The 27,674-nt window shown below is 32.7% G+C and overlaps 3 protein-coding genes across 4 annotated transcripts; 2 read left to right on the plus strand and 1 right to left on the minus strand.

Moving 5' to 3' along the window:
* The first annotated feature begins 611 nt into the window (after positions 1 to 611).
* LOC108457098 (protein FAR1-RELATED SEQUENCE 5-like) lies at positions 612 to 4,032 on the plus strand. 2 transcript variants are annotated; one of them, XM_017755942.2, is made up of 2 exons: positions 612 to 883; positions 1,468 to 4,032. In XM_017755942.2, the coding sequence occupies exon 2, from the start codon at positions 1,472 to 1,474 to the stop codon at positions 3,299 to 3,301; it is 1,830 nt and encodes a 609-aa protein (XP_017611431.1). In that variant the 5' UTR covers positions 612 to 883; positions 1,468 to 1,471; the 3' UTR covers positions 3,302 to 4,032. The 2 variants fall into 2 exon arrangements, with proteins under 2 accessions (XP_017611431.1, XP_017611432.1); XM_017755943.2 differs by having other exon boundaries at positions 1,486 to 4,032.
* Positions 3,329 to 3,957, plus strand: LOC108455171 (protein FAR1-RELATED SEQUENCE 9-like). Its single transcript, XM_017753771.1, has 2 exons — positions 3,329 to 3,772; positions 3,883 to 3,957. The coding sequence occupies exons 1-2, from the start codon at positions 3,329 to 3,331 to the stop codon at positions 3,955 to 3,957; spliced, it is 519 nt and encodes a 172-aa protein (XP_017609260.1).
* Positions 3,990 to 8,783, minus strand: LOC108457097 (peptidyl serine alpha-galactosyltransferase). The gene is made up of 8 exons (XM_017755941.2): positions 8,087 to 8,783; positions 7,427 to 7,597; positions 6,929 to 7,172; positions 6,612 to 6,812; positions 5,874 to 6,346; positions 5,558 to 5,722; positions 5,194 to 5,437; positions 3,990 to 5,002 (listed from the first exon to the last, which is right to left on the minus strand). Exons 1-8 carry the CDS (start codon positions 8,383 to 8,385, stop codon positions 4,328 to 4,330), a joined length of 2,472 nt encoding a protein of 823 aa, XP_017611430.1. The 5' UTR covers positions 8,386 to 8,783; the 3' UTR covers positions 3,990 to 4,327.
* Between the last annotated feature and the right edge of the window lie 18,891 nt (positions 8,784 to 27,674).

The following is a 27,674-nucleotide window of genomic DNA, read 5'->3' on the forward strand; positions in this document are numbered from 1 at the left end:
TGATAAAATTTTCAAATTTCACAAATAAAATTTTAATAATTTATTATATTCCTATAATACATTTTCAACCCCTAATAATGTAAAGTTTAAAAATTCTATTGACAGTATATTAAATATTTTTGCTTAAAAATAAAAAAATTAGAGTTTTTAAATTATTCTTGTAATTTTTTTAAAAATTGTCGATAAGTGTTGGATACAATAGTATCTTTCCACAAAATGTTAGATGTAATAATAAAACATATTACACTCTCATGAAAAGAATACAAAATTAACTATTAGAAATCATATTATTAGAAGAGATAATAATAAATCTTGAATATGAATAGTAAAACAAACATTGTTAATGTATATAAATAATTCAAATTTAATTTCTCCAAAAACATTTTCTTTTAAAATAAAAATTAATCACTAGAGAAAATAAATTACTCTTAACATTTTGTTTTATAATTATATGTGTTATAATATGTTTTACAATTTTATTCGAAAAAATGATATTAAAATAAAACCTCTCAATAATGACGATTTCATAATTCCAACTTAGTCCTGAACAAATCTACTTCTAAAGTCATTTTAAATAGCGAATTAAAGGCAGGCATCTCAACAGTGTTGCCATGTGGATCGATTAAATCTTCTTTCTCTCCTGCAGTATTTACTTTTCTTTTGCCTACTATTATTCCAGTAACCGAACAGCCCGAAAGAAGTAGCAAAGAAAAAAAAAAAAAAAACCTAATCTCTACAATTCTTCCAATTCCTCACTCAATCTGTACAAAGCTCTCTTTTTTAACTTCATAATCTCTCCCGCCATTTCTTCTAATCATCAGCGAATCTCAGCCGTTGATCTCTTGATTGAGTATCACTCTGTTTTGCACCTTCTCTTGTCACTGTAATTTCCTGTTACTCTCTTCTTCTGTATTCAGTTGGGATTCTTTTGAAATAAAAGAATATACCCAAGCAAGTATTGATGATTAAAGTTTGATTTTATTGATGCATTTTGAATGTAATTTAGTAATTTTTTAATATTTGGACTTCTTTTTCGCTCTTTTAGTTTCTGGTTTATGGATTCTTGCTAAGAGCTTTGAGTAATTTAGACTGCAATTTGCTCATTGGTTTGTTAAACTTCATTCATAAAAAAAAAGTTAATTGTATATGTATCACTTTTTCTTTTACATGTATTTATGTATCTATATTTATATACGTTCCTGGTATGATATATGCATGTAAGCATGCATGTGGATATAGCTTTTGATATTTAATTTTGTAGGATAATTGATTTTGTTAAGTTTCAAGTTATTGGGGAGCGGTTTATTGAAATTGGGTTATGTGAAATTAATATTGAATGTGTGTAAATTTATGTTAAATTGATAATAGAAGAGCTGGTTTTAATATAACTTCTTGTTTTTTGATGCTATATGTATCCATTTGCTGCTACATGTTCTTAATTCCACTCTTTTTTATTCCCCTCATTAGCTGAATGTCAATGGATAGGGGTGGCCATGACATACTAACACATGGAAAGAATTCAGAATTTCAAAACGAGCTTCACGAATCAAATCGAGCAGATGTTGATATGGGTGAAGGATGTAAAAGCTCTGAAACCTCCTCTCCTGAAAAGAGTCGAGAAGCTACTGAAAGCGAGAATGATAGTTGGAGTGGAAGTGCTTCTTTGGTCGAGAAGAGTGTGGTGGAAATTAATGGGGACGAATGCCAGGCACCCCCTGAAATTCCCTTAGTCAACAAGTATGAGATGAATGTTGATAGTGAACAAGAGTCTCAGAGTCTGGATTCTGTATCTATTGACGTGTTAGTTCCCGGAGTTCATGTAAAAGATGGCGAAGATTTATTTATGGTTCCAGCAGTTGGAATGGAGTTTGAATCAGAAGAACATGCATACAAGTGTTATAGTAGATATGCTGTAATGGAAGGGTTTAGTATTAGAAAAGATTTCGTGAACAAAAGTCGAGTAACTGGTGCTGTTGTATCCCGAAGATTCACCTGTTACAGACAAGGTTATAGACCTAGCAAGCATACCATGAATACGAGGAAGCCCCGCAAAGAGACGAGAACTGGTTGCTTGGCTCATATGACTATTGCATGGCAACCTTATGGAAAGTTTCGTGTCACTAATTTTGAAAACAAGCACAACCATGAGTTTGTGAACCCGTCAAGAGCTCATCTGTTACCATCACAGAAGAGGTTAGCCTTTGCTGAAGCAGTTGAAGCTGACTTAGCTAGTAGTTCAGGAGTGGACGGCGTGCCTAAGCTTGGAATGGGGTTCGAATCAGAGGATCATGCATATGAGTTTTACAATTCATATGCAGGACAAGTTGGTTTCAGTGTTCGAAAAGATTATGTGAATAGGAGTAAGATAGATGGTGCTGTGGTGTCAAGGCGGTTTACTTGCTTCAGAGAAGGGTTTCGCCAGAAAGATAAAAGGGATTTGAATATAAAGAGACCTCGAAAAGAAACAAGAATTGGTTGTTTGGCGCAACTAGTCATTTCTCATCAGTCTGATGGTAGCTACCGTGTCACTAATTTCGAAGAAAAACACAATCACGAGCTTGTTGCATCATGTTGGATTAGAATGTTACGATCACAAAAGCGGTTGGTTGCAGCCCAAATTGCCGAAGGCAATGCAATTGAGGGTCGTAAGATACAACTAAAGTCAGCATATGAAGTATCATGTAACTCGATTGAGGATTGTGTCGACCATGAATATGATCCAGTAGATCGAAGAAGTAAATTGATTTCCAAACGTACTCGAGAAATGAGAGATGGAGAAGCTGAAAAGATACAACAATATTTTCAGGGTAAGAAAGTGAAAAATCCATCCTTTTCCTATGCCATCCAACTCGATGCTGACAATCAAATAGCTAATATTTTTTGGACTGATGCAAAGATGGTAATGGACTACAGTGACTTTGGTGATGTACTTTGCTTTGATACAACCTACAGGATAAATGAAGATTGTCGTCTATTTTCACCGTTCGTTGGGGTGAACCATCATAGGCAAATGGTGATTTTTGGTGCTGCACTTTTATATAATGAAACTGTTGATTCTTTCAAGTGGCTGTTCCAAAAGTTTTTGGAGGCAATGTCTGGTAAGAAGCCAAAAACAATCCTCACTGATCAAGATGAAATAGTCTCTGAAGCAATTAGTTCCATATTACCGGACATAAACCAACGAGTATGCGTTTGGCATGTGTACCAAAGGGCACTCAAGCAACTGAGTCATATGTTTATAGGTTCTCCGCCTTTCGTGAATGACTTACTCAGTTGCTTTTTCGATCATGAGGAAGAATAAGACTTCATTGCTTCATGGAACCATATGATGGATCTACATGGTCTTTGGGATAATGAATGGTTGAACAAGATTTTCAAAACCAGGGAGCAATGGGCCATTGCATACAAACGGCACATCTTTTGCGCCGACATAAAATCCGTGCAACTGCGTGGAAGTTTTATACTTAATCTAAAGAAATACTTAAAGTCTGATTCTGATGTGCTTTCATTCCTCAAGCAACTTGGGAAAATGGTGAATGATTGCCACCACAAAGAGTTGGAAGCTAATTATGATATGTCCCAAAACATGCCGAAACTAATGGGGGATGTGATTCTCTTGAAGTATGCAAGAGATGCTTACACACCAAGGATATTCGAATTGTTGCAGCAAGAATACGAAACATGTCTGAATATTGTTGTCAATCAATGCATTGAGAATGGTTCGCTGCTCGAGTATAAAGTCAGCATATACGGCCAACCTAGAGAGTACACAGTAAGTTATAACTTGTCTAACAACACCGTTTGTTGTAGTTGTATGCAATTCGAGTTTATAGGAGTGTTATGCAGTCATGCATTAAAAGTGCTAGATTATAGTAATATTAGGTCGCTCCCAAGCCAATACATCTTAAAGAGGTGGACAAGAGAGGCCAGAGTTTAGAGCTTGGTTGCTGTATCTGACAAGCAATTAGTAATGTAATGAAAGAGCTGTATTTTGATATGCAAAAGCTTGTGATCTCATTTCATAAGATAAAAGAGTTATGTTTCACAATTCGAGAAACCAAAAATTTGAATAAAATAGCTTGTCAAAACATGTCTTTCTTGGTTGGAGCTTCAAAACCGAAGTATATGCAACGAAAAGAACTACAATGTCAACCAATGATCCCATCTGCCAGTTAGAAAACGAGAGAAACCTAGTATTTTTCTAATCTCCAACTACATCAATGGCATTCACTTCACCATATTTGTCTTGGAACTCTTTATCATGCTCAGGCTTGCTCCACTTGTTATCGGAATATGTATTTTTTGTCTTTAGAAGCAACTTGTGATGTTACAATGATGCGTCTGACTTGCGACCTTGCCGATCACGACCATTGGTTTTTAAAAACCCCGTATAAGATCTTCTCCTGCTTTTGTTACTTTTCCCTTTTGATGACCCCTTGCTTGTATATCCTGAACACATCGCTAACATGACTAAAATAAAACCCAATCCAGAAAACACCCATAGGAGAATGATCCAGAACCTTAAAGTACTGAATAGCCCATCTCTAACTTTAGGTTCAGATGACTCCTGAGAATGATTTCTGGGCACGGGATTGCTTTCTATATCATCAGTCTTGGAAAACCTACCAACTTTCCTTGAATTTGCAATATCCTTAGTTGTATCCAATGCTGGATTTGATAAGACAGTAGGCTCGGGGCAGTTTCTCCTCTTGTGATGCAAACGCAGTGCTTCATTTAGTGTTCTTGCACATTCTATGCTAAGCAGGTCTCGTTGAAGTTCATTCTCGTCGGTTTGTTCAAGGGTTGAAGGATCTGGAGGGTCGGGAAATGTAGCCCAGCATTTGTTGACCATGTCAACCTCTCTCCACTTCGCTTTATCAAAGCTCCAGTTCCCAACTTTAAATTCCAAGCCGTAGTGGAAAACTCTGTACTTGACATCAGGTTTGGGAACATATCCGGGATATATTAATATCTCATTGCTTATGAGATGCCGTAATTTCAACTGCATGATATAAGAGGAACATACAAAAAAATGAACTTCATTTAGTGAGAATACCATTAATAATAAACTCAAACAGCAAATCAATCCCTCAAAAAATGCTATTGCCTTTACCACATAATCTCGCAACAAGGAATTTGTAGGACATAAAAGAGTTACAATCTAGTTTCTAAAAAGTAGATGGAAAACATTACCTCTGCTGCACCAAACGAGTAACCGTACATTTCACTGATCCAACCAGATTCATATATATCTCCAGTGATGTTTGTTGCATAATGAGCTTTGTCAGCTCGGACCTCCTCGGTTTTAAGCAACCATAGCAGTGCAAATTCCCGGAGGTCATCAATATGCACGATAATGACACCACCAACTTTGTCACAAGCCTCAGGATGGCGAGTATGAAGTTTAGCAAGCTCATTGTCACAACCAATAAGGTATCTATCAAGCACAGCAATAAAATAAGGTCATTAAATAAGAGAAGAGTGAGGGAGATAAGCTGCAGCTTGAGTTATGTAAAAAGAATTTGAATGGCATTAATCCTTGTTCTCCTTGACTTACTCATACGGGGTTGAAACTGGTCGGCCACGTGCTGCTTTGAACTCCCATGGTGTAATTGGGCCTCTTAAGATCATGTCGGCATCAAGGATAACTATGTACTCAGCATCAACGTTTACATGGTTGAGCCAATGAACAACAGCAGCTGGTTTATTAATTGCCGGATACCTGAAATGAATCAAGCAACGATAAGAGTTTGTGGTCTGCCTTCTAGTTCACAAGGCTTGGGCATATAAACGTTTTGTTAATCTCTTGCTTTATGTTGCCTAAGAGTTCTTTTATCTGGAGCAAAAGTAAATAACAATAACTTGAGAATTACCAGTCGCCTGTTAGCGGGTGGCGGCTCATTGAAGGGACATAATGAGTGGGTGCCAGGTCATGGCCTTTGTATTGCTTTAAGTCCTCATCTGTACAGCTGAGAAGACGTGTTATATTTCCGGGCTGGCCACTGAGGTGGAAACTGTGCATGAGCCCTACAGTTTGCCAATCAAAATAAGTAGTACATTCGGTCGAAAATAATGTATGGATTTTCGGGTATGGTCTTATAGATTCATTGATTTCCTTCACCTCCTTGGCCACCTCAGTTTGCATCCTAGGAGGAGTAAGAAGCTTCGGTTGAGTTAGTTTGGCAAAAGTTTTGCTTTTCAAAAAGCTTAGATATTTTGACCACTTTGGCTTCGGGCATCCATTTCTGGTATGTTGTAACAGAAGGCCCTCATTCATGGTATTAATACACTCAATATTCAAGAACAAGGCACGCCTTTTATTCGGATCAGGTTCCATCAATTTAATCTGCGTAAGGAAAGGATATACTAAGTCAAGTGTTACATGTAATTCGTAATTACGAACAGATGATATATGCAAGCAGCATTAGTAATAATCATAATGTTCTGGAAAAAAAAAGTAATAAGCATGATGTTTAGTTCATGAATGGAACCAATCTCATGTCACAGGTTATTTTCTTTTTCCTTTTTGGTAAGAGAAAAATGCATCACATGCAAATAAATGAGCATTTTACAAAGGCATTTCTTAGTGCAAGGTTTAGATCTTAACTTACTTCTCTAGGATAAGGAGGCTCGGGAAAGAGTCGCCCACACTCATAAACAATTCCATCTTCATGGTGTTCTAATTTACTGAAAGACCAGTTTCCCACACTAAATGGCAAGCCATAATGTAGAAGAATAGGCTCAACACCAGGTTGTGGAGTATAGCCCGGGTAGATCATCAAGTTGTCATTAATCTTGTGCCTAAGTCCAGCCTGAAAAGAAAAGAACATAACCAGAATTAAAAGATGGACATAAAAATATCGCACACAGAAAGGCTGAAGTAAAGTTTTCTTTTATACTCTTTGTGGTAGTAAAAAAAATAACATACTTCTGCTGCCCCAAACGAATAGCCATACATCTCGCTAATCCAGCCTGTCCCATAGATGTCACCGGTTATATTAGTCCCCCAGTGAGCTCTGTCTTCTCGTACTTCTTCCGTCTTTGAAAGCCACAAAGGTGCTAAAACTCGAAGATCATCTATGTGCATGGCTAAGAGCCCACCAACCTTGTCACAAAGTTCTGGGTGCTTTGTATGCATTTTAGCCAAAATATTGTCACATCCAATCAAGTACCTGGAGTACCAAAAAAATTATGAATATCTAAGTGCAAAATTTGAAAATGATCGTAGACAATATGCACAATGCATCTACAGTTTGCAACAATGCATAGAAATATAATTTTCTTTCTCAATATCAGCCTTTGGGCATATGATAATTGTGAAACCAGAAAAAGTATCGATGACAGAATGTTGAAGCATTATCATAACTACATGTAAAAATAGTCCAAAGTTTTGGCATACTTCAAAAAAATAATGAAAGTTCCATACCCATAATAAGCGGCAACAGGGTGGCCTTTCTCTGCCCCAAGTTCCCAAGGTATAATCGGACCTCGGAGGATCATGTCCGCATCCAAAATCACTACCCAGTCGGTGCTCTGCGCATCTTTACTATGTTTTAGCCAGTGGACAATTCCAGCAGGTTTGTTAATTGCAGGATACCTACATAATCAAAATAAGTGTCATCCATGAAGTTCTTCCAGACTCCTATGATCTCAGTTGTATCAGAACTCAGATAAAATTGTCAAAAAACGATAACACGATGAAAGCTACAATGAGAGAGTTTAATCAGAAAGGACACAACAGTGGACTCTATGCCTGAAGGAGTGGGAAGTAAGCATGAAACAATGCAAGATGTTCATCATTCTTGAACCATTAAACATATGAAAAAGAACTTTAATGAACATTCTTTCATAAGGTAAAGAAATTTGGTATTTTGATTTTTAATCCTTCAACTTTATTTAGGTTGACAACAACAACAATTCACAAACTTGATCAATTCCAAGAGCAATACTTTAATCAGAACAGCATACTTATTTGAATCATGATAGTTTTAGATCAAGGAAATTGAAATTAGACAATGAAGAACCAAAGGAACCATTAAAGAACTTCAAACCCAAAAAAGAGCTAAAAGAGAGGGAGAAACTTTACCAATCACCAGTTTTAGGATGTCTACTCATAGAGGGAACTTCTAGAGTTGGAGCCAAATCCATCCCTTTATAATTCTTCTTCTCTTCCTCCGTACAGCTCAGTAACCGGGTCACTGGTCCGGGTTGCTGGGCCTTCTTGAAGCTGTGCATGAATCCGACGGTTTGCCAATCGAAGTAGTTCTGGCATTCCACCGAGAACAAAGTGTGGATCCTATAGGGAGCTTCAAGACCCGGGTTTTGACCCGAAATGAAACTAACCCAAAAGCTAACTAGCATTAGAATAGCTAAGAAATTGGCCATTGGAAGTTGAATTTTCAAGGCCTGATTTGAAATGGGTAGTTTCTAAAAGATCTGGATTTCATGAGGGTGAAGAGATTGTAAGAAGTCAAGACGTTGAAAAATTCTAAATTTTTATAGGTAACATATATAAACAGGGGAGATGGTGGCAAAGAAATGCTATAAAAAAATAGTTTTTTAGATTTGTATTAATTTAATTAAAAAATGGAACGATTCTTTTTAACTATTGAATTGATAAAAGCAAAACAGGATAAAAATCTGAATTGAACAACTGTGTACATCTAACATAGGAAGAAGGAGCCGCCTGAGTTCACAAGACAGTTAAAATCAACCTTAAACGACACCGAGTGGTTGTCGTTCTCGACAAAAATCAATGCCACACGACAAACTAAACTATTCGTAAGGAAAAAGAACAATCAATTACCTAAAGAGTAGTTTCGATTTCTGAAGTATTTTATTTTTAAATTTTTTAAAAATACACATATTTAAAAACAGTTGGAAAAATGGAATTTACTTTATATAACTTTAAACCAAAGTTAATTCATAAATTAACAACTCTTATTTTCAACTTTCATTTTACAAAACATTGAAAATAAGTTATTATTATTTTAAAAATTTCTACATATTTTCATTCAAACACATTTTACAATAGATTTCATTTTCTATCACATGCATATGTGCATAAAATCACAAATTTAAAATAGATATATCTGTTTAAATGTAACATACAAATCAACAATGAAACATATAGTTTAAAACTAATTAATCATGATAATACATGACATATATACGATATTAAAATAAAAAATTAGATTAAATTATGAGTAAAACAAAATTTAAACACATAAATACATCAAATAAATAATACTAAATGCACTACAATTATTTATCATAATTTTTCATCAATTTTGAATTAATATCTAGTTGATTTGTAATACCAACTCAATAAACAACATTATTAATATATACAATTGATGAGTATAATAAATTGTGTATATTAAAACAAAATTGTATAAAATGCGTCAAAATGAAACTTTGGTTGAATGTTAAATTTAAAGTTTTAATAATACAATTGATGTGGGTTTAAATCTTATTATATGCATGTTTTAATTGATTTTTGTTAAAATGAAAAGATTAAAATACCCTAAAATAATATAATATTTTTAATAATGAAATGACATTTTGTAATTTCTTGACTAAGTTAATAACCCAATTGAGGTGACACCAACTCGGGACTTAATAAATATTAGAAATTCTATCAAATGTGTATATGTGTGAAACCACAAATTTAAAACACATATTCTTGTTTAGATGTATGGTTTGAAACTAATTATACAAATGATGTAGATAATAAAATGTTTATATTAAAAATATATATTAAATATATTAATATGAAGGTTCGGTTGAATGGTAAATTTAAAGTTTTATAAATCTAATTTGTGTAGTTTCAAATCCCACTATATGCATATTTTGATTGGTTTTTGCTGGAATGAAAAAAAACTAAAATACACACCAACTCGATCAGGGGCTTAATAATAGTAAGTATAAATATAAATTGTGTATATTAAAAGAAAAATGCATAAAATGCATTAAAATAAAGTATTAGTTGAGTGCTAAATTTAATATTTTAGTAATTCATTCAGTGCAAGTTCAAATATCAGCATATGCATATTTTAATTATTTTTTGTTAAAATAAAAACTTGTTATGAATACTTATTAAGTGGATGTCCATTAAAATCAAAATAAGTTTTTATATACTTTAAATTCTAATAGTCATTAGAAGTAGATCTCTACTTCATTTATATTTCTTATGCCTATAAATATCTAGATTTATCAATAAAATATGTTCTCTTTTGTAACACCCCTCACCCATATTCAACGCCGGAATAAGGTTACGAAGTATTACCGGACTTATAAAATAATTAAACATCCATTTAGCATATATTTTCTCAATTCAAGCATTCATCATTCAATCTCAATCAATTTGTCCCTTATACAAGCCTACAAGGCCCTAAACATACTTTGGGAGTGATTCGGGACTAAACAGGTAACTTCAGAAACTTTCACAAAACTTTGAAAATTTTTCTCAAAACAGGGGACACATGCCCGTGTGACCAGGCCATGTGTCTCACACAGCCACTTGACACGCCTGTGTCACAGGCCGTGTGGACATTCGAAATGGGAGCACATGGCCGTGTCCTAGCCCCTGTCCGACCTCGTGTAACTCATTGACTTGGGTCACATGGCCAACATACACGCCCGTGTGGCTAGCCTATGTGCCCTAAAAATGGCCATACACGCTCGTATGCCGGGCTGTGTCAAACCTGTAGGGTATACTGAGTTACACCACACGGCCAAGTTACACGCCCGTGTGTGAGACCGTGTGGAGCATACTGACTTGTTTTCAAATTCAACACCAGGGGACACACGGCCGTGTGGACAAAAATAGGCTATTTACCAAGCCATTTTGCCACCAATTTTGCACATACCTATTCAAGATCAAATGGTACCATTTCAAGACACTAATATGCATCAAAATACCACCAACCAATGTTTAAATCATACAATTTCTTTACCATCAATACCAATCACCAATAATATGCTACAATTTGCCATCTAATTTCATATCTAAATTCACATATACAATTCAATTAATTATACCCTTTTTCTCAAATTGACCATTTAAATGATAAAATTTCTTTACAAAATTTTCACACATACATGCTATCATTATGCAAACATTACAATAATAATAACATTAATATTTTGACTTTGGATTTGTGGTTTTGAAACCACTATTCTGATTTGACTAAAAATGGGCTGTTACAACTCTCCTACTTTAGGAATTTTCATCCCCGAAAATCTTACCAATGAAAAGGCTAGGGTACTATTTTCTTATAGCTTCCTCAGGCTCCTACGTAGCATCTTCGACACCGTGATGTTGCCACAAAACATTCACTAAAACTATGCGTTTATTTCTCAATTCTTTAACCTATTGAGCTAGAATTCTGACCGGTTCTTCATTGTACGTCATATCAGGTTGAATTTCAATCTCAGACGAAGAAATCACACGTGATGGATCAGATCTATATTGGTGCAACATCGAAACATGGAATACGTTATAAATCTTTTCTAACTCCAATGGTAAGGCTAGTCAATATGCTACTATGTAACAGCTTGTTTTTGGGTCAAATCAGAATAGTGGTTTCGAGACCACAAATCCAAATTCAAAATATTTATTTTATTATTTTATTAAGGTTTACAACATGATAGAATTATTGTGTGAAAGTTTCATAAAGAAATTTTACTATTTAAATGCTTAATTAGGTAAAAAGGACTAAATCACATAAGGCGTAAAATATGAGTTTTACTAGTTAAATGAACCAAATAGCTATAAAAAGGAAATGTGGAGCACTTGCATGGAAATTTGAAAATTTTTTATATGAGTGGACTATTATGGCCATTAATTTGATGATTATAATGTTTATGAATATGGTTAATTTTGTAATTTAGTTAATAAAGCTTAATTAAATGTGATAAAATTTCATATCATCTTTTTATTCCTTCATCATCAACTGAATACTCAACAAGAGGAAGCGATTTTTATACATTTAGGGTTTGGTCACTTTGGAGTTAAATTGGTAAGTGATTTTTGTCCCGTTTTTAATGATTTTTGTGTTTTTGATATCGTTGCTTTGTAATCTAGCTAGCCTGTACCTCCGATTTTGAAACTGTTATAGATTTTGAATGATGCCATTGTTGAATGCTTGGTTTTTTAAGTGTTTTATGATAGATTATTAAAGTTTGAAGCTAGATTAACAAGTTTTATAAAGTGATTTTTGACAAAAATGTCAATTACGGATTTAATTGAGAAATTTGTAAAATCCATGGGTAAATGTGTGAATTAATGAAAAAAATGGGCTGATATGAACATAAGGAAAATTCGACTAGCATGGGCTGGTATTGAATTGTATGAATTTGTATTTTTATGTGATAAGGACTAAATTGCAAAAATGTAAAATAATAGGGAAAAACTGTAATTTTACCAAAATGTGTAAATTGTGTTAAATTGAATGAATTAATGACTAAATAAGTAAAATTTTGTTATTATATAGATTGAGAAAAATGAGATTCGGATCTAGAACGGGGGAAAACAAAGTATCGGATTAGTCGACCTAATTCGTCGTTACAACGAATGAGGTAAGTTCGTATGCTAATAAACATATTTAAATTGTGTTATAAATGCTTAATTATTATTGAATTGAATTGAATGATGAATGGTCATGAATAAGAGCAAGAATCGATGAAGTTATGATATCCGAAAGTCTCGTATGAACCTTAGGAATAGTATAGGATACAAATGTCATGACATTAGGATTTACGGAGGTGTGATTACATGTAAGACCATGTCTGGGTCATTGGCATTGTATTGTGATTACGTGTAAGATCATGTCTGGGACATTGGCATCATTATATGATTTCGTATAAGACTCTGTCTGGGATAGTGGCACTGATATGTGATAACATGTAAGACCATATCCGGGATATGACATTGTACGAGCTAATGTGATTTCTGAGTATCCTTAACAATTCCAATGGTTCAACGGGCAAAGTCAAGACGAGAATAAAAGTACAATTGAATTAAGTGATATAGGTACATACAAAACCTATATAAGAATCAAATGAAGGTAATTTGGCAAGTTTTTAGTGTATCATGTATATGAAATGAGAAAGATTTGTGTATAAGTATGTTTCATGCAAAAATGTGTTTATTTGGCTATAATGAGGTATGAATTGAATGATATGTGAGATATGAGTTATAGTTGTTTTAACTAAATATACATATGGTATATAGTGTGCGAAATACCGTTATTTGATGATATTTCACATAATTCACTTGGCTAAAGAAAAGGTGATGGAAGTTGAATTGAATAAAGTTTTTATATATAATTGCTTATGCATATGAAGATATGAATGAATTGATAAGAAGTATTCAAACCATATGTGTTTTGAATGAATAAACTCATGAAAATCTTGATTAACTATATGTATGAATTCAAGATAGAATGGTGCAATCATATGAATTATATCATGATTTGAATAATGGTTTTAAATGCAGTTATTTAATAATATGAGTTTATTACCATACGAGCTTACTAAGCTTTATAGCTTACTTGAGTTATTTTTCTATGTTTTATAGTGATTCAAACGTTCGCTCGGGTTGGAAGTTGACGGAGATCGCATCACACTATCCGGTTTTTTGATTTTGGTATTTATATACTTGTGACTTGGTAATATGACATGTATAGGCTTGAGTCTTTTTGATAAAGGTTTTGGTGATGTATTTGGCCATTTATATGGCTTATTAATGACTTATGTTTTATGTGTAATTTGCATTGTGTAATGGCATAATTTGGTATGATTGGTGATGGTTCAAGATGATCCTTTGGTCAATTGGTATATGATAAGTATTTACTTATGAAAAACATGAATTTGGACTTAATAAATGAATGGCTAATAGATGAATTATGAGTCAAGCTTTGTGTGTGATTGATGGTAGTAAAAATACATATTGAAATAGGTTGTATTGATAAGTATGATATGTACTTTGGTATATGATTGAATAGGTGAGTAATGATGAAAGAATCATGTTAGTTGGTATGTGTTTGAATGTAGAAATGGTATTGATTTGAGTATATGAATGCTTAATTTTGAAATGGCTTATAATGTGTATTGAAATGGATATTTTGGCTTCCTATAAATGTATTTGAAATGGTGCCATTTTGATTGCTAGGTGTGCATGAGAAAAGGGTGGCAAGTTGGCTTTGCAATTAGCCTATTTTTGTTCACACGGGCAGAGACACGGGCGTTTGTCTCAGCCGTGTACGATACACGGTCATGTTACATAGCCGTGTGTCCCCTGGGGTAGTCCTAATTAAGTCAGTATACCCTACAGGTTTGGCACGGCCTAGACCTACGGGCGTGTCTACTGGCCGTGTATGACAGACGGGCTGACACATATGTGTGTGGTCGGCCGTGTGACCCAATTCAGTAACCCTTCCAGATTTCCCACAGCCATGGCACACGGGCGTGTCCTCGGCCATGTGGTGCAAGTCAGTATGTATGCCCTGTTTTCACACGGTCTAACACGGGCGTGTGACCCATGAATGTTTGAAAATTTTATAAGTTTCACAAAGTTTGCAAATATTATCGGTTTAGTCCCGAACCTCTTCCAAGCATGATTTAAGGTCTCGTAGAACCTTATAAGAGACAATGTGATTATGTTTGATGGATGTTTATGTGTTAATGGATTTTTATGTAAGAAATGTAAGATGTATGCTGTAATTGATCGGTAATGCCTCGTAACCCTATTCTGGCAACGAATACGGGTTAGGGGTGTTACATACTGGCTCTATTTGTTCAATAATCTCATACAGCCCGATAAATCGCGGACTTAACTTGCCTTTACGACCTAAATGAAGTATTTTCTTCCATGGAGATACTTTTAGAAACACTTTTTCACCGATTTGAAATTCAATATCTTTTTGTTTTAAATCCGCATACAATTTTTGTCGATCAGAAGCTGCTTTCAAATAGTCGCAAATTACTTTCACTTTCTCTTCGATTTCTCTAATCAAATCAACCCTGTGAATCTGTTTCTCGCCAAGTTCATACCAATACAATGGAGTTTGACATTTGTGACCATACAAAGCTTCATACAGTGCCATCTTTATGCTCGATTGAAAACTGTTATTATACGCAAATTCAACCAGCTGCAAATATTTCTCCTAGTTGCCTTCCAACTCTAAAGTACAACATTTGCGCATATCTTGGAGAATTTGTATTACCTGTTTCAACTGACCGTCGGTTTGCGGATGAAAAGCTGTATTGAAATTCAATTTCATACCCAGAGCTTCTTGCAATTTCTTCCAAAATCGCGACATAAACCCCGGATCCCTATCCGAAATAATCGAAATTGGCACTCTGTGTAAGCTAACAATCTTAGAAATGTATAATTCAGCCAATTTATCAAGTGAAAAATCAGTATGTACCAGAATGAAATGTGTGGATTTCTTCAGTCGATCCACGACAACCCAAATTACATCTTTCTTCTTCAGAGATAGGGGTAATCTCGATACGTAATCCATAGTCACTCTATCCCATTTCCACTCCGGTATTATCACAGGTTGAAGCAAATCCGAAGGCACTTGATGCTTGGCTTTCACTTGCTGACAAATTAAACATTTTGATACAAATTCACAAATGTCTTATTTTATACGCGACCACCAATACAATTTCTTCAAATCATTGTACATTTTGGTACTCCCAAGATGAACAGATAAGCAACTACGTTTGCTTTCCCGGGATGATAGTCAATTACTAGCTCATAGTCTTTCAGTAATTCAAGCAATCTTTATTTGTCGCAAATTCAAATCTTATTTGTCGCAAATTCAAGTCTTTCTGAGTCATTAAATATTTTAAACTCTTGTGATCTGTATAGATGTGGCATTTCTGACCAAACAAGTGATGTTGCCAAATCTTTAATGCGAACACAATCGCAACTAACTCTAAATCGTGTGTTGGATAATTCTTTTCACACAACTTCAACTATCTAGAAGCATAAGCTATTACTTTTCCTTCTTGCATCAATACACAAGCCAAACCATTCAACGACGCATCACTGAAAATTACAAATTCTTTACCCGATTCAGGCTGTACTAACACTGGTGCCTCTATCAATAATGCTTTCAACTGTTTGAAACTTTGTTGACACTTTTCAGACCATTCAAATTTTATATCTTTTTTAAGTAATCGAGTCAGAGGTGTTGCAATCATAGAAAATCCTTTCACAAAACATCGATAATAGCTAGCTAGTCTCAGAAAACTTTGGACTTTAGATACATTTCTCGGAGGTTTCCAATCTATAATTGTAGAAATCTTGTTCGCGTCAACTCTAATACCTTCGGTTGAAATGATATGCCCCAAAAATCTAATCTCTCAGAGCCAAAACTCACATTTATTGAACTTTGAAAACAATTGTTTATCTCTTAGTGTCTGTAACACTATTTTCAAATGCTCAGCATGCTCAGACTCATCTTGTGAATAAATCAAAATATCGTTAATAAAAACAACAACGAATCTGTCTAAATACGGTCTGAAAATCCAATTCATCAAATCCATAAAAATGGCAGGAGCATTAGTCAATCCAAAAGGCATAACAAGAAATTCATAATGTCTGTACCTTGTTCTAAATGCTGTATTTGGCACATCAGCATCTTTAACTCGCAACTGATAATAGCCAGATTTTAAATCAATCTTAGAAAACACTGTAGCTACTTTTAACTGATCAAACAAATCATCAATTATCTGTAATGGATATTTATTCTTGATTGTCACTTTGTTGAGCTGTAGATAGTCTATACACATTCTCATGGAACCATCCTTTTTCTTTACAAACAACACTAGTGCACCCCTGGGTGAGAAACTCGGTCTTGCGAATCCTCTATCAGTTAATTCTTACAACTGAGATTTCAACTCTTTTAACTCTGTCGGAGCCATTCTGCACGGAGCTACGATATTGGTGAAGTTCTCGGTACTAAATCAATAGCAAATTTAACCTCTCTAATCGATGGCAAACCCGGTAACTCTTCTGGAAACACATTTGGAAACTCGCAAACAACTGGTACTAATTCAATCTTTGTTCCTGACACTTTTATATCAAGTACGTATGCAAGATATGCATTACACCCCTTTTTCACATATTTCTAAGCTAACATCAACGAAATTACAGCTGATAAACCCTTCAAATCGTTTGATTCGATTAAGAGAATTTCATTATTTTGACATTTCAACTCAATGGTCTTTCATCTAAAATTTACCACTGCATCATGCAACGTCAACCAGTCCATACCCAGACTAACATCAAACTCATCAAACGGTAACAATATCAAATCAGCCATAAAACAATAACCCCAAGTTATTAACGGACAATTCTTGCAAACTTTGTCAACCAGGACATTTTTGCCTAAGGGGTTAGACACTTTTATAACAAACTTAGTAGAATCAACAAGTAAATTCTTACTAGACACTAAGTTCACACATATGTATGAATGAGTTGATCCCGGATCTATTAATGCAACTACATCAGTGTCATAAAGAGAGAATGTACTAGTAATAACATCTGGAGATGACGCTTCTTCATGAGTGCGAATAGCATAAGTTCTGGTAGGTGCTCTAGCCTATGATCTCACAGCAGCATCTCGTGTTGCACCACTACCACCACCCACATTTCAAATATTACGGAATGGTTTTCCTCTCGTAGTCGTGTTGCTTTATCTTGCACTCTGAGATTTATCTTTCTCATTTAACTCAAGACAATCTTAAATGAAGTGTTCATGTGAACCACATATAAAACAGGCTTTATCATTCATTCTACACTATCCAAAATGTCGTTTCCCACATCATCCACATTCAGGTTTATTCGGTCTAGTATTACCCACACTTGCCATTGATGTAACTAGAGTTTTTGAACTCGTAAATTGTTTCCCACGATCTCTGTTAGAATACTCCACTAATGCATTTGATCGACTATACGAATCCCGAGATTTCTTTGATGAAGAGTGATAGGGTTTATTCACCAATCTCTTTCTTGAATCTCTTGCTTCAGAATCAGCCTTTTTCTTTTCTTTTTCCAGTTTTTCAGCTTTGCAAGCGTGTTCAACAACACAACAAATTCTTTTAAATCTAATATCCCAACTAGAAGTTTAATATCTTCGTTCAACCCGTCAACAAATCGCTTGCACATAATCTCTTTAGTAGAAACATACTCTCGAGCATACTTATTCAACCGTACAAATTCTCTTTCATATTCGGTTATAGTCATGCGGCCTTATTTCAGTTCTAAAAACTCTTTATGCTTTTGATCCATAAATTGTTGACTTATGTACTTTTTTTGGGACTCGGTCTGAAAGAAATCCCCGGTGACTCTCTCTCTTGATACCATAGATATTAATGTATTACACCACTGGTATGTAGTGTCTCTCAAAAGGGATATAACACACTTTAAATATTCGGTCAGTGTGCAGGAAAGTTCATCAAACATTCAGATCATATTTTCAAGCCAAAACTCGACTCTCTCAGGATCATCATTAACATTAGCCCTGAACTTTTCAGCCCCATGCTTACGAATTCTATTGACTGGTGGCTTGTTCAATCATATTGGATCAATAACTTGAGGAACTACGGGGATTGGTTGAGGAATTGGCAGGGGTGGAGGTTGTTGAGCAGCTAGGTTCATACGAATGTATTGAGTGAACCACTAGATCATCATTTGAAAGAAGGCTTCTTTAGCCTCCCCTCCGTGACTACTCAATACGGGTCTAGATTTAGAAGGCGCTGTCCCTTGAGTCGAAGCTGCCGCATTACTCTCAACATCATCTACTATAGTTTGTTCGGTATTCATACTATACGAAAACATAGTTTATAATGTCAGGATCCATCACACTATCATAAGTTATATATATATGGCATGTATAGCTAGACTCTCACACATGCTACGTTAGTCTTAGAATCGACTAAACTGTAGCTCTGATACCAATAAATATAACACCCCTCACCCGTATTTAATGCCAGAATAGGATTACGGAGCATTACCGGACTTACAAAACAATAAAACATCCATTTAGCATACATTTTCTCAATTCAAGCATTCATCATTCAACCTCAATCAATTTGTCCCTTATACGAGCCTACGAGGCCCTAAACATGCTTTGGGAGTGATTCGGGACTAAATTGGTAACTCCAGGAACTTTCACGAAACTTTAAAATTTTTTCTCAAAATAGGGGACACACGCCTGTGCGACCAGGCCATGTGTCTCACACGGCCACTAGACACGCCCGTGTCACAAGTCATGTGGGCATTCAAAATGGGAGCACATAGCCGTGTCCTAGCCTGTGTCTGACCCCGTGTAACTCATTGACTTGGGTTACACGGCCAACACACACGCCTGTGCGTCTAGCCCGTGTGCCTTAAAAATGGCCATACATGTCCGTATGCCAGGCTGTGTCAGACCTGTAGGGTATACTGAGTTATACCACACGGACAAGTCACACGCCCATATGTGAGACCGTGTGGAGCATACTAACTTGTTTTCAAATTCACACCAGGGGACACACGGTTGAGACACACCCGTGTCTCTGCCTGTGTGGACAAAAATAGGCTATTTACCAAGCCATTTTGCCACCTATTTTGCATATACCTATTCAAGATCAAATGGTACCATTTCGAGACACTAATATGCATCAAAATACCACCAACCAATGTTCAAATCATACCATTTCTTTACCATCAATACTAATCACCAATATACTACAATTTGCCATCTAATTTCATACCTAAATTCACATATACAATTCAATTAATTATACCCTTCCAATCATGCATTATCATGTACCAATTCACAAGCATAAAGCTTCCCAAATATCAATCCTTTACCATTCAAATTACCTAATATCATTAAGCATCATAAATCCAACTTCAAACACACAATATAAGCCAATTACCAAACTCAAAACAAAACCATTTGCACATTTATAAACATCATTAAATTCATCATCACAAGCCAGCTCAAGTGGCCAAAATACATTTTCATCACATACCAAAATGACTCAATCCTATACATGCCATAAACCATATATACACACTTCAAAAGTATCAAAATAGATGTTCGATAGTGCTATGAAGTCCTTGACGATCCCCAGATCCGAGCTAGCTTTGTAGAACTATAAAACATCAAAAATTAAATAAAGTAAGCTATAAAGCTTAGTAAGTTCGTATGTAAATATGAAATAATCTCAACAATCATTAGCACTTCAAAATGGATAACATAATTAACATTTAAAACATCAATCAATGAGCTAACGTAAAGTTTAACCATATCGAACTCATAAGTCCTCAACTTCTTCTAACTCGTTATCTGAATAGTTTTCAGTACATACTTGTATCGATACATATCTATTTATCACCTACTCTCTTACCAAATCACTTCGAGCTTATAAATGTTTATGATACAAATACTTCAATTTTCCGATGCCATAGTCCAAATATAGTCTTACACATATGTTGCCAAGGCCCTGTCGTGGTCTTACATTCACATGCCATAACAGTACATTTCAATTAAGTTATGGTCTTATTATCCAATTTCCCATAGCCCAACTATGGTCTTATTCAACAATTCATCTACTGAAACAGTACATTTCAATTAAGTTCTACACATTTAACCATAGGATAAATACAATCTCAATACCATCCATTCATTGAATAAATACACATTTAAGTTCAAATATACGAACTTACCTCGTGTATGGAAATAACAGAACAGACTGACTATTCAATTACTTTGCTTTTCCTCGATTAAGTCTGAATTCCTCTTTTTTTGACCTTAATTGAAGAAAACAAGCTTGCCGAAATTCAAGCCCTAAAATGGCTTCTCCTCAAGTTAAAAATCGGCTAAGGATGATGATACAAAATAATTCTTTTGTTTTGTTTTATTTATTTTATCTTTAATATACTAATTACCTATTTACCCTTAATTAAAAACCATTAAAATTCATGATAATATGTCCATAAAAGTCCACTTACACTAGAGATGGTCTAATTACAACATAAGAACCTTTACTTTAAGGTTCTATAGCTATTTAATACCTTTAACTAATAGAACACTACTTTTGCACTCTATGCGATTTAGTCTTTTTTCTCAAATTAACCATTTAAACGATAAAATTTTTTCACGAAATTTTCACATATACATGCTATCATACTGTAAAAATTAAAATAATAATAACATAAATATTTTGACTTCGAATTTGTGGTTCCAAAACCACTGTTCTGATTTGACTAAAAACGAGTAGTTACATCTTTGCTCTCCCATTTTTTTTGTTCTTTATTTTCTATTTTTTATTTTATAACACGTTATTAGCACAATTCTCTTTTAATTATCTTAGTTGTGGATTAAATTAGCGGCAACTTTGCGAACCATTAAGCCTCATATAATACCAAAATTCAACCTCCAACAACTAAAATTGCTCTTATTTTTCTGTTTCATTGGCTCATTTGCTTCTTCAAATGGCTATTTATTGTTGTCAATTGGTATTCAAATTGAGTGCTGACTTCCTTTATTCTCCATTACTTCATGCCTTTCACCCATTGCTGTTTGCAACTCTTTGCAAAAAGTTTTTATCTATTTGTGTTTTATATCTAAATTAATTTTAAATTAAATTAAATTAATTTGAGATTATTTTAATTAACTTGTTTTACTTCTTATTAAAGTTGGTAAAAGAGTATTACTCCGAATGAAAGGTTTGAGTATACACTAAGAGGCTCAACATCAAGATGGACACTACAGTCCATTGCTTTGGATGGTGAAAAAAAAATTTGATCTCAGTATAGATTTTGGATTTATAGAGCACAATTTAAATTGTTCTTGTAATAGTGCTTGTGATAATAGCCAATGTGACGATGATGGTGTTAAAGGTCTTCAGTATATTTTACTATGATTTATTTATTATATTATGTTTATTATAATTGGAGACTAATCATAACAAACATGAATAGACAGATTATGATTTGAAATCTACGTATGTTTGCGATAGTGATTATGAAATAAAGAATCAATGGAGGTGTTTAGATGTTTGTCCTATTAGATTTGTTGCATTCCCCAAAGTGGATACAAACATAAAGAAAATAAAAGATATAATCATGGACCACTAAAAGTGAGAACATAGTAATAAATAAGAGAACAATGAGCGTTCTCAAGATAACTCTTCAAAGGATAAAGTGTTATCAATATAATATGAAAGATTATTGGCCACATATATGCCCAAATATTTTGTTTCTGTTAATATTCTTTGAGGAAAGACATGAGAATGTAGTAAAGAATTCTATCATTATAGATAAAAAAAATTTATTTTATTTGGCACTGAAACAAACAAATATTATTCCAATATGTGATAGTACAAAATTAGTTGAAAGCTTCAGAAGAGCTAATATATCAATATCTAAAAAAGCGCAAAATTTGTGCTGGTTAATGGATTAGTTTTAAAAGATATTTATTATAATGGATATCATATTGAGATTGTGAATGAAGAAAAGATAATATTTCATATGAATCACTATTGTTATAAATATCTATTTTGAAAGGATGAAAAAAAAAGGAGGATTGAGTTATTGATTACTCTTGTTATTAAATTGAATTACTTGTGACTATTTTTGTGATCTGTTTTTTATCTCATCTCCATTAAGGGATTGAAAGCAAAATATTTGACTATGAAAAATCTACTTATGAGTAATAGAATATGATAATTATATCTAAAGCTCGTTATGGTTGGATGCATTTGAAGTTGCAAGTTCTTTTTTGAGCTATGAGTATAACTCTACAGTAAGTTTTCAATTAAAATTACGTGGAAAATATTACTAATAAGAACTTGCAAGAGAGAAAACTTATGTATGAAAAGTCATTGGTTATGTACCTGTTGTACACCTGGAAATAAGATCCCCTCTCAAAGTTTGGTATTAATAAATTTTGATTGGATTCAAAATCTACTACTGGAGTTTAATTTTCTTACTTCTTAATAAAATTGTCAACTCTCAACGTAGAAAAAAAAATGGGGTACATCTTTAAATATTAAATCAACTTGATATATGATTTAAATATTTGAGATGGTTTCTTTTAAGTTTTGATTACATGGGTTACATATTGTTTTAAGCATCTCAATTGTTCATGAAAATGAATATTAACTAATTTATTTATGTCATTATAATAGGTTTTATAATTAAATAATATATTTGATTAAAAATATCTAGTATGCAAATTTGTGTTAATAAAATAATAAATTTTATGGTTATAAGATTTGATTTAGTTCAAAGAATTGCTAAAAGTAGCAATTGTATGGTTTATATTATTCCATTTGTTAATTATTTAGAAAATGACACGAGCAATTGTAAATGAAAAGTTCTATGAGCATGAATTGTTGAATTTTGAATTAAATTTCATGCATGTTTATAATGATGGTTATGAAAAAATTACTAATTTTTCATTATGTCATATTTTTATGTTTGAGATTTTATGTTTGAGATGTGACTTTTATTGATATATTTAATATAGGCTTGTTTCTATACATGACTTAGGCAATTATTCTTAATAGTTAATTGATTATGTAAAACTCATGTTAAAAGGGTTTTAAAAGTATTTTGAATCAAACTTGGAAACTCTCACACCCGAAACAATAATCATACCACTAGACCAAATGCCTTGCATTTGAAGATTTTGATATATTCCCTGAAGCGAATATTGTATATAATTATTTAGAAATTATATTTTATTGACTTAGTGGCATTATAGACGTCACATTAATTTAGACATTTCTAGTAGTAAATGCCATAATAGTATTTATATTTGATACAAAGTAAAAGGAATGATAGTAAAAGAATCAATTTGTTACAATTTAGTACAATCGAAACACATATTAAAGTAAACCAAAAGTTTACAGATACAAATACATTTATTACTTGGTGTGACCATTTAGACACTCCTGGATCATATATGATGTGAAAATTAATTGAGAATTTATATGGACATTCATTAAAGAACCAGAAGATTCTTTAATTTAAAAAAATTCTCATTTGTTGCTTGTTCTCAATGAAAATTGATTGTTAAAAACTCACTAGCTAAAGTTGAGACTTAATGTCTTGTATTTCTGAAATGAATATGGGCCTATTCATCCACCATGTGGATGGTTTTGATATTATATGATTTTGGTAGATGCACCTACAAAATAATCACATATGTGTTACCAACTTGCAACCTATCATTTGCAAGATTGCTTGTTTAAATAATAAATTTCATATCATGAAATAAAGACAATTCATCTTGTTAATACTAATGAGTTTATATCTCAATCTTTTATTGACTGAGTTTGAAAAACTTTTGTAAAAGTTTGTTATTTATGTGCATAATGGTTTAGAGCAATTATTGATTGAACGCTTCTGGTTAATGTCTAAACCATTACTTATGATAACTAAACTTCCTATTTCAACATGAGATTATGTTGATTTACGTGTTGCACGCATCAAGCCAATAAGTTATAAATGCTCCCATTATTATTGATTTTTGGTAAAGGGCTAAATATTTCTTATCTTTGAATTTTTGTATGTGCGTATATGTTCCAATTGCTTCACCAGAACAAAGATGAGTGAATACTCAAAGAAAGTTGAGAATATATATTAATTATAAGTCTCCTTGTTTTATTATATGTTTTAAATGTATTGCAGATTCAATTATGACATGATTTGTGATTACTATTTTGATTTGATAGTTTTCTCGGCATTAGGGTGAGAGAAATAATAACTTGTAATGAGTTCGGGGGGAGAGTAATTTGAACTAGAAGTTTCAAATATGAAAATTTTTATAAAAGAAAATAATAAATCTAGATGGTCATATAGTTAAGGCGGGTGCTTTAGAAGAGACCTAAGACATAACTTATAAGTAAAACTTTAGAAGAGATTTAGGTACCTGAAACTGCAGATTAAAATGGTGAAAAATAAGAGATATTGATAAGTTATGTGAATTTGAGAAAATGTTGAACCGATAATAAAAGTGGTCAATAATGATTTTACATGCAATATTATTGTTGGAATAATGAAATAAAAGGAGGATTTTGAATAAATCTATTGAGAAATATAGATATGGAATAAATTGGTCAAAATAGAAAGACACAACTTACGTACAATTAAATTTGTGGAGTTTTTGGACTAGTAGTCCAAATATCTAAATGTATAAAGCCAGTGAGGGTGCAAATGAAGTAGTTTTACAAAATGGAATAAAATATGAAGTTTTTGTTAAGTTTTGACATTAATTATGAAAAATATAATATTCTTTTGTGATGGATGTAATAACCTTTAGATATGTTATTAAACTAATAGTTCATTAAAAATTTAACTTGCGTCTAATAGTTGTTGTTACAACCTTTTATGAATCACTATATATTAAAGTTTATATTAAAATCCTTGAAGGATTTAGAAAGCCAGAAGCATATTGAAATTATCGAGAAATTGTTCATTTATATGAATTGAAATAATTGAACATATGTGGTAATTTTGACTTAGTCAATAGTAGTTGAAAGAGGATTATAAAATGATCCAAAATACCTATTTGTATTTTTATAGAGGGATCATGATTAAAATTTGTTATGATTATTGTTGAAACTCATGAAGAGATCAAAATATATTTCCCCCAAATTTTTCCCTCACTCATGACTTTCGAAAGAATGTTGATATAAATGCTTAGAAAATACATTTAAATGGGCATTTGAAAAGCTAGTATTCAAGATTGAATACATAGAATATGAGATATTATGTGATATTTTCATGATGGGGAGTAAATACTTGCTGTACTTTTTTTTCCTTAACCGAGGTTTTTTCCCATTGGGTTTCCTGGTAAGTTTTTTAGTAAGGTAGCATATTATGTGTATTATAAATATGTGTACTCTTTTTCCTTCACTAGAAATTTTTCTCAAGGTTTTTATCTTCGTAAGATTTTAACGAGACACATTATCTACTAATGAATATCCAAGGGGGAGTATTATGAATATATTATTAAGTAGATGTCCGTCAGGATCAAGATAAGTTTTGATGTACTTTAAATTCTAACAGTTATTAGAAATAGATCTCTACTTCATTTATACTTCTTATACCTATAACTAGAGACTTTGGAGAAACTTTGTAAATATCCTGATTGATCAATAAAATGCGCCCTCTCTTTGCTCTCCCATTCTCTTTGTTCTTTATTCTCTATCTTTTATTTTATAGCAAAACTAAAATACTCTCGAATAATATTACTTTTCTTAATTACAGAAGAATATTTATGTAATTTTTTAACTGTGTTGGTGATTCGGTTGAGAGTGACACTAACTCAACTAAAGCTTAATAAATAATAATATAGATTTAGGTTAATATCATATTTTATATAAAAGAAATTATTAAAATTCAACCCAAATCATCAATAATCAAAATCAACTTGGGTCCATTTATTTGAATGTAAAATATTTTATGTAAAACATTTTCATTATTTTACGGTGTTTGTTTGGTGGAAAATGAATTACTAAAATAAATCATTCTCCAAAAAGAGGGTAAAATCAAGGCTTTTTTAAGGAAAATGTCTAATCAATTTTTTTTTCTATAAGACATTTTCCAAACTGATAAGGCTCTATTCACTGTCTTCATTGTCAAAGAAACCAAAAAGGGGAAGCTTTCAGAGCAACAGAGGGAAAGCTCTCTTCATTGTCAAAGAAAACAATCCCTTATATTCTAATTTTATATTTTTTATGATTTAGTCCCTAAAATCCAAATTTTTACTAGTCTACAATTTTATTCCTCAAAAATAGATTTTCTTATTCTACAGTTCAACCCTAAACCTCATTTTGTATAGTTTTGCAAAAAATCCTTTTTCAAAATTTCCAAATTTTATAATCTAGTCCTTACAACTAAAATTGTCAAATTTCAAAAAATTAGTCCTTGATTTTTGAACAATTAAACTTTCATATTCTATTTATCAAAATTGTAAATTCCCAAATAATGTAAATTAGTCCTAAAACTCAAGTTTTGAAATCTTTACAATTTAACCCTTATAGTTTCAACTTTTCTATTTTATACTCAACTTTCCAAATTTTCATATTTCATAATCATATAATTTAGTTACTACATCAACATTTCAGATTTCACTACTCAAACCCTTAGAATTAAAAAAATTACAAATTTTACAATTTGGTCCTTACTTCAAATTTTATCAAATTAAATCGTTTTCAACTTGCTCATCCAAATAATATTCAAAATAAATATTTACCACTTTCAACTTAATTAAATATAAATTTATATTCCTTAATGTATGAAATTAACAATTAAGCTTAATTAAGTAAATTAAGATTAATTAAAACTAAAACATGATTAATTAAAATATAAATAAGCTTTATGAAATAAACTCAATTAAACAATGAAAAGATAATAAAATCTCAAATGTATGTTTGTTTCATTGAAAACAACATTTATAAAATATTTTAAAAATTTGTCCAAAACAAAAATATTTTATACAAATTCATCTAAACACTAGAAAATATTAACTTCTCCAAAATTTATTTTTCGAAATCATTTTCAATGAAACAAACGAGCCTTAAACTTTTTCTTTTTGTTTTAATAAACTTAAGCTTTTAAGTTGTTTGTAGAAACTCTTTAATACAACGTT

Source organism: Gossypium arboreum, chromosome 9 (assembly GCF_025698485.1).
Source record: "Gossypium arboreum isolate Shixiya-1 chromosome 9, ASM2569848v2, whole genome shotgun sequence".
Lineage (NCBI taxonomy): Eukaryota > Viridiplantae > Streptophyta > Magnoliopsida > Malvales > Malvaceae > Gossypium > Gossypium arboreum.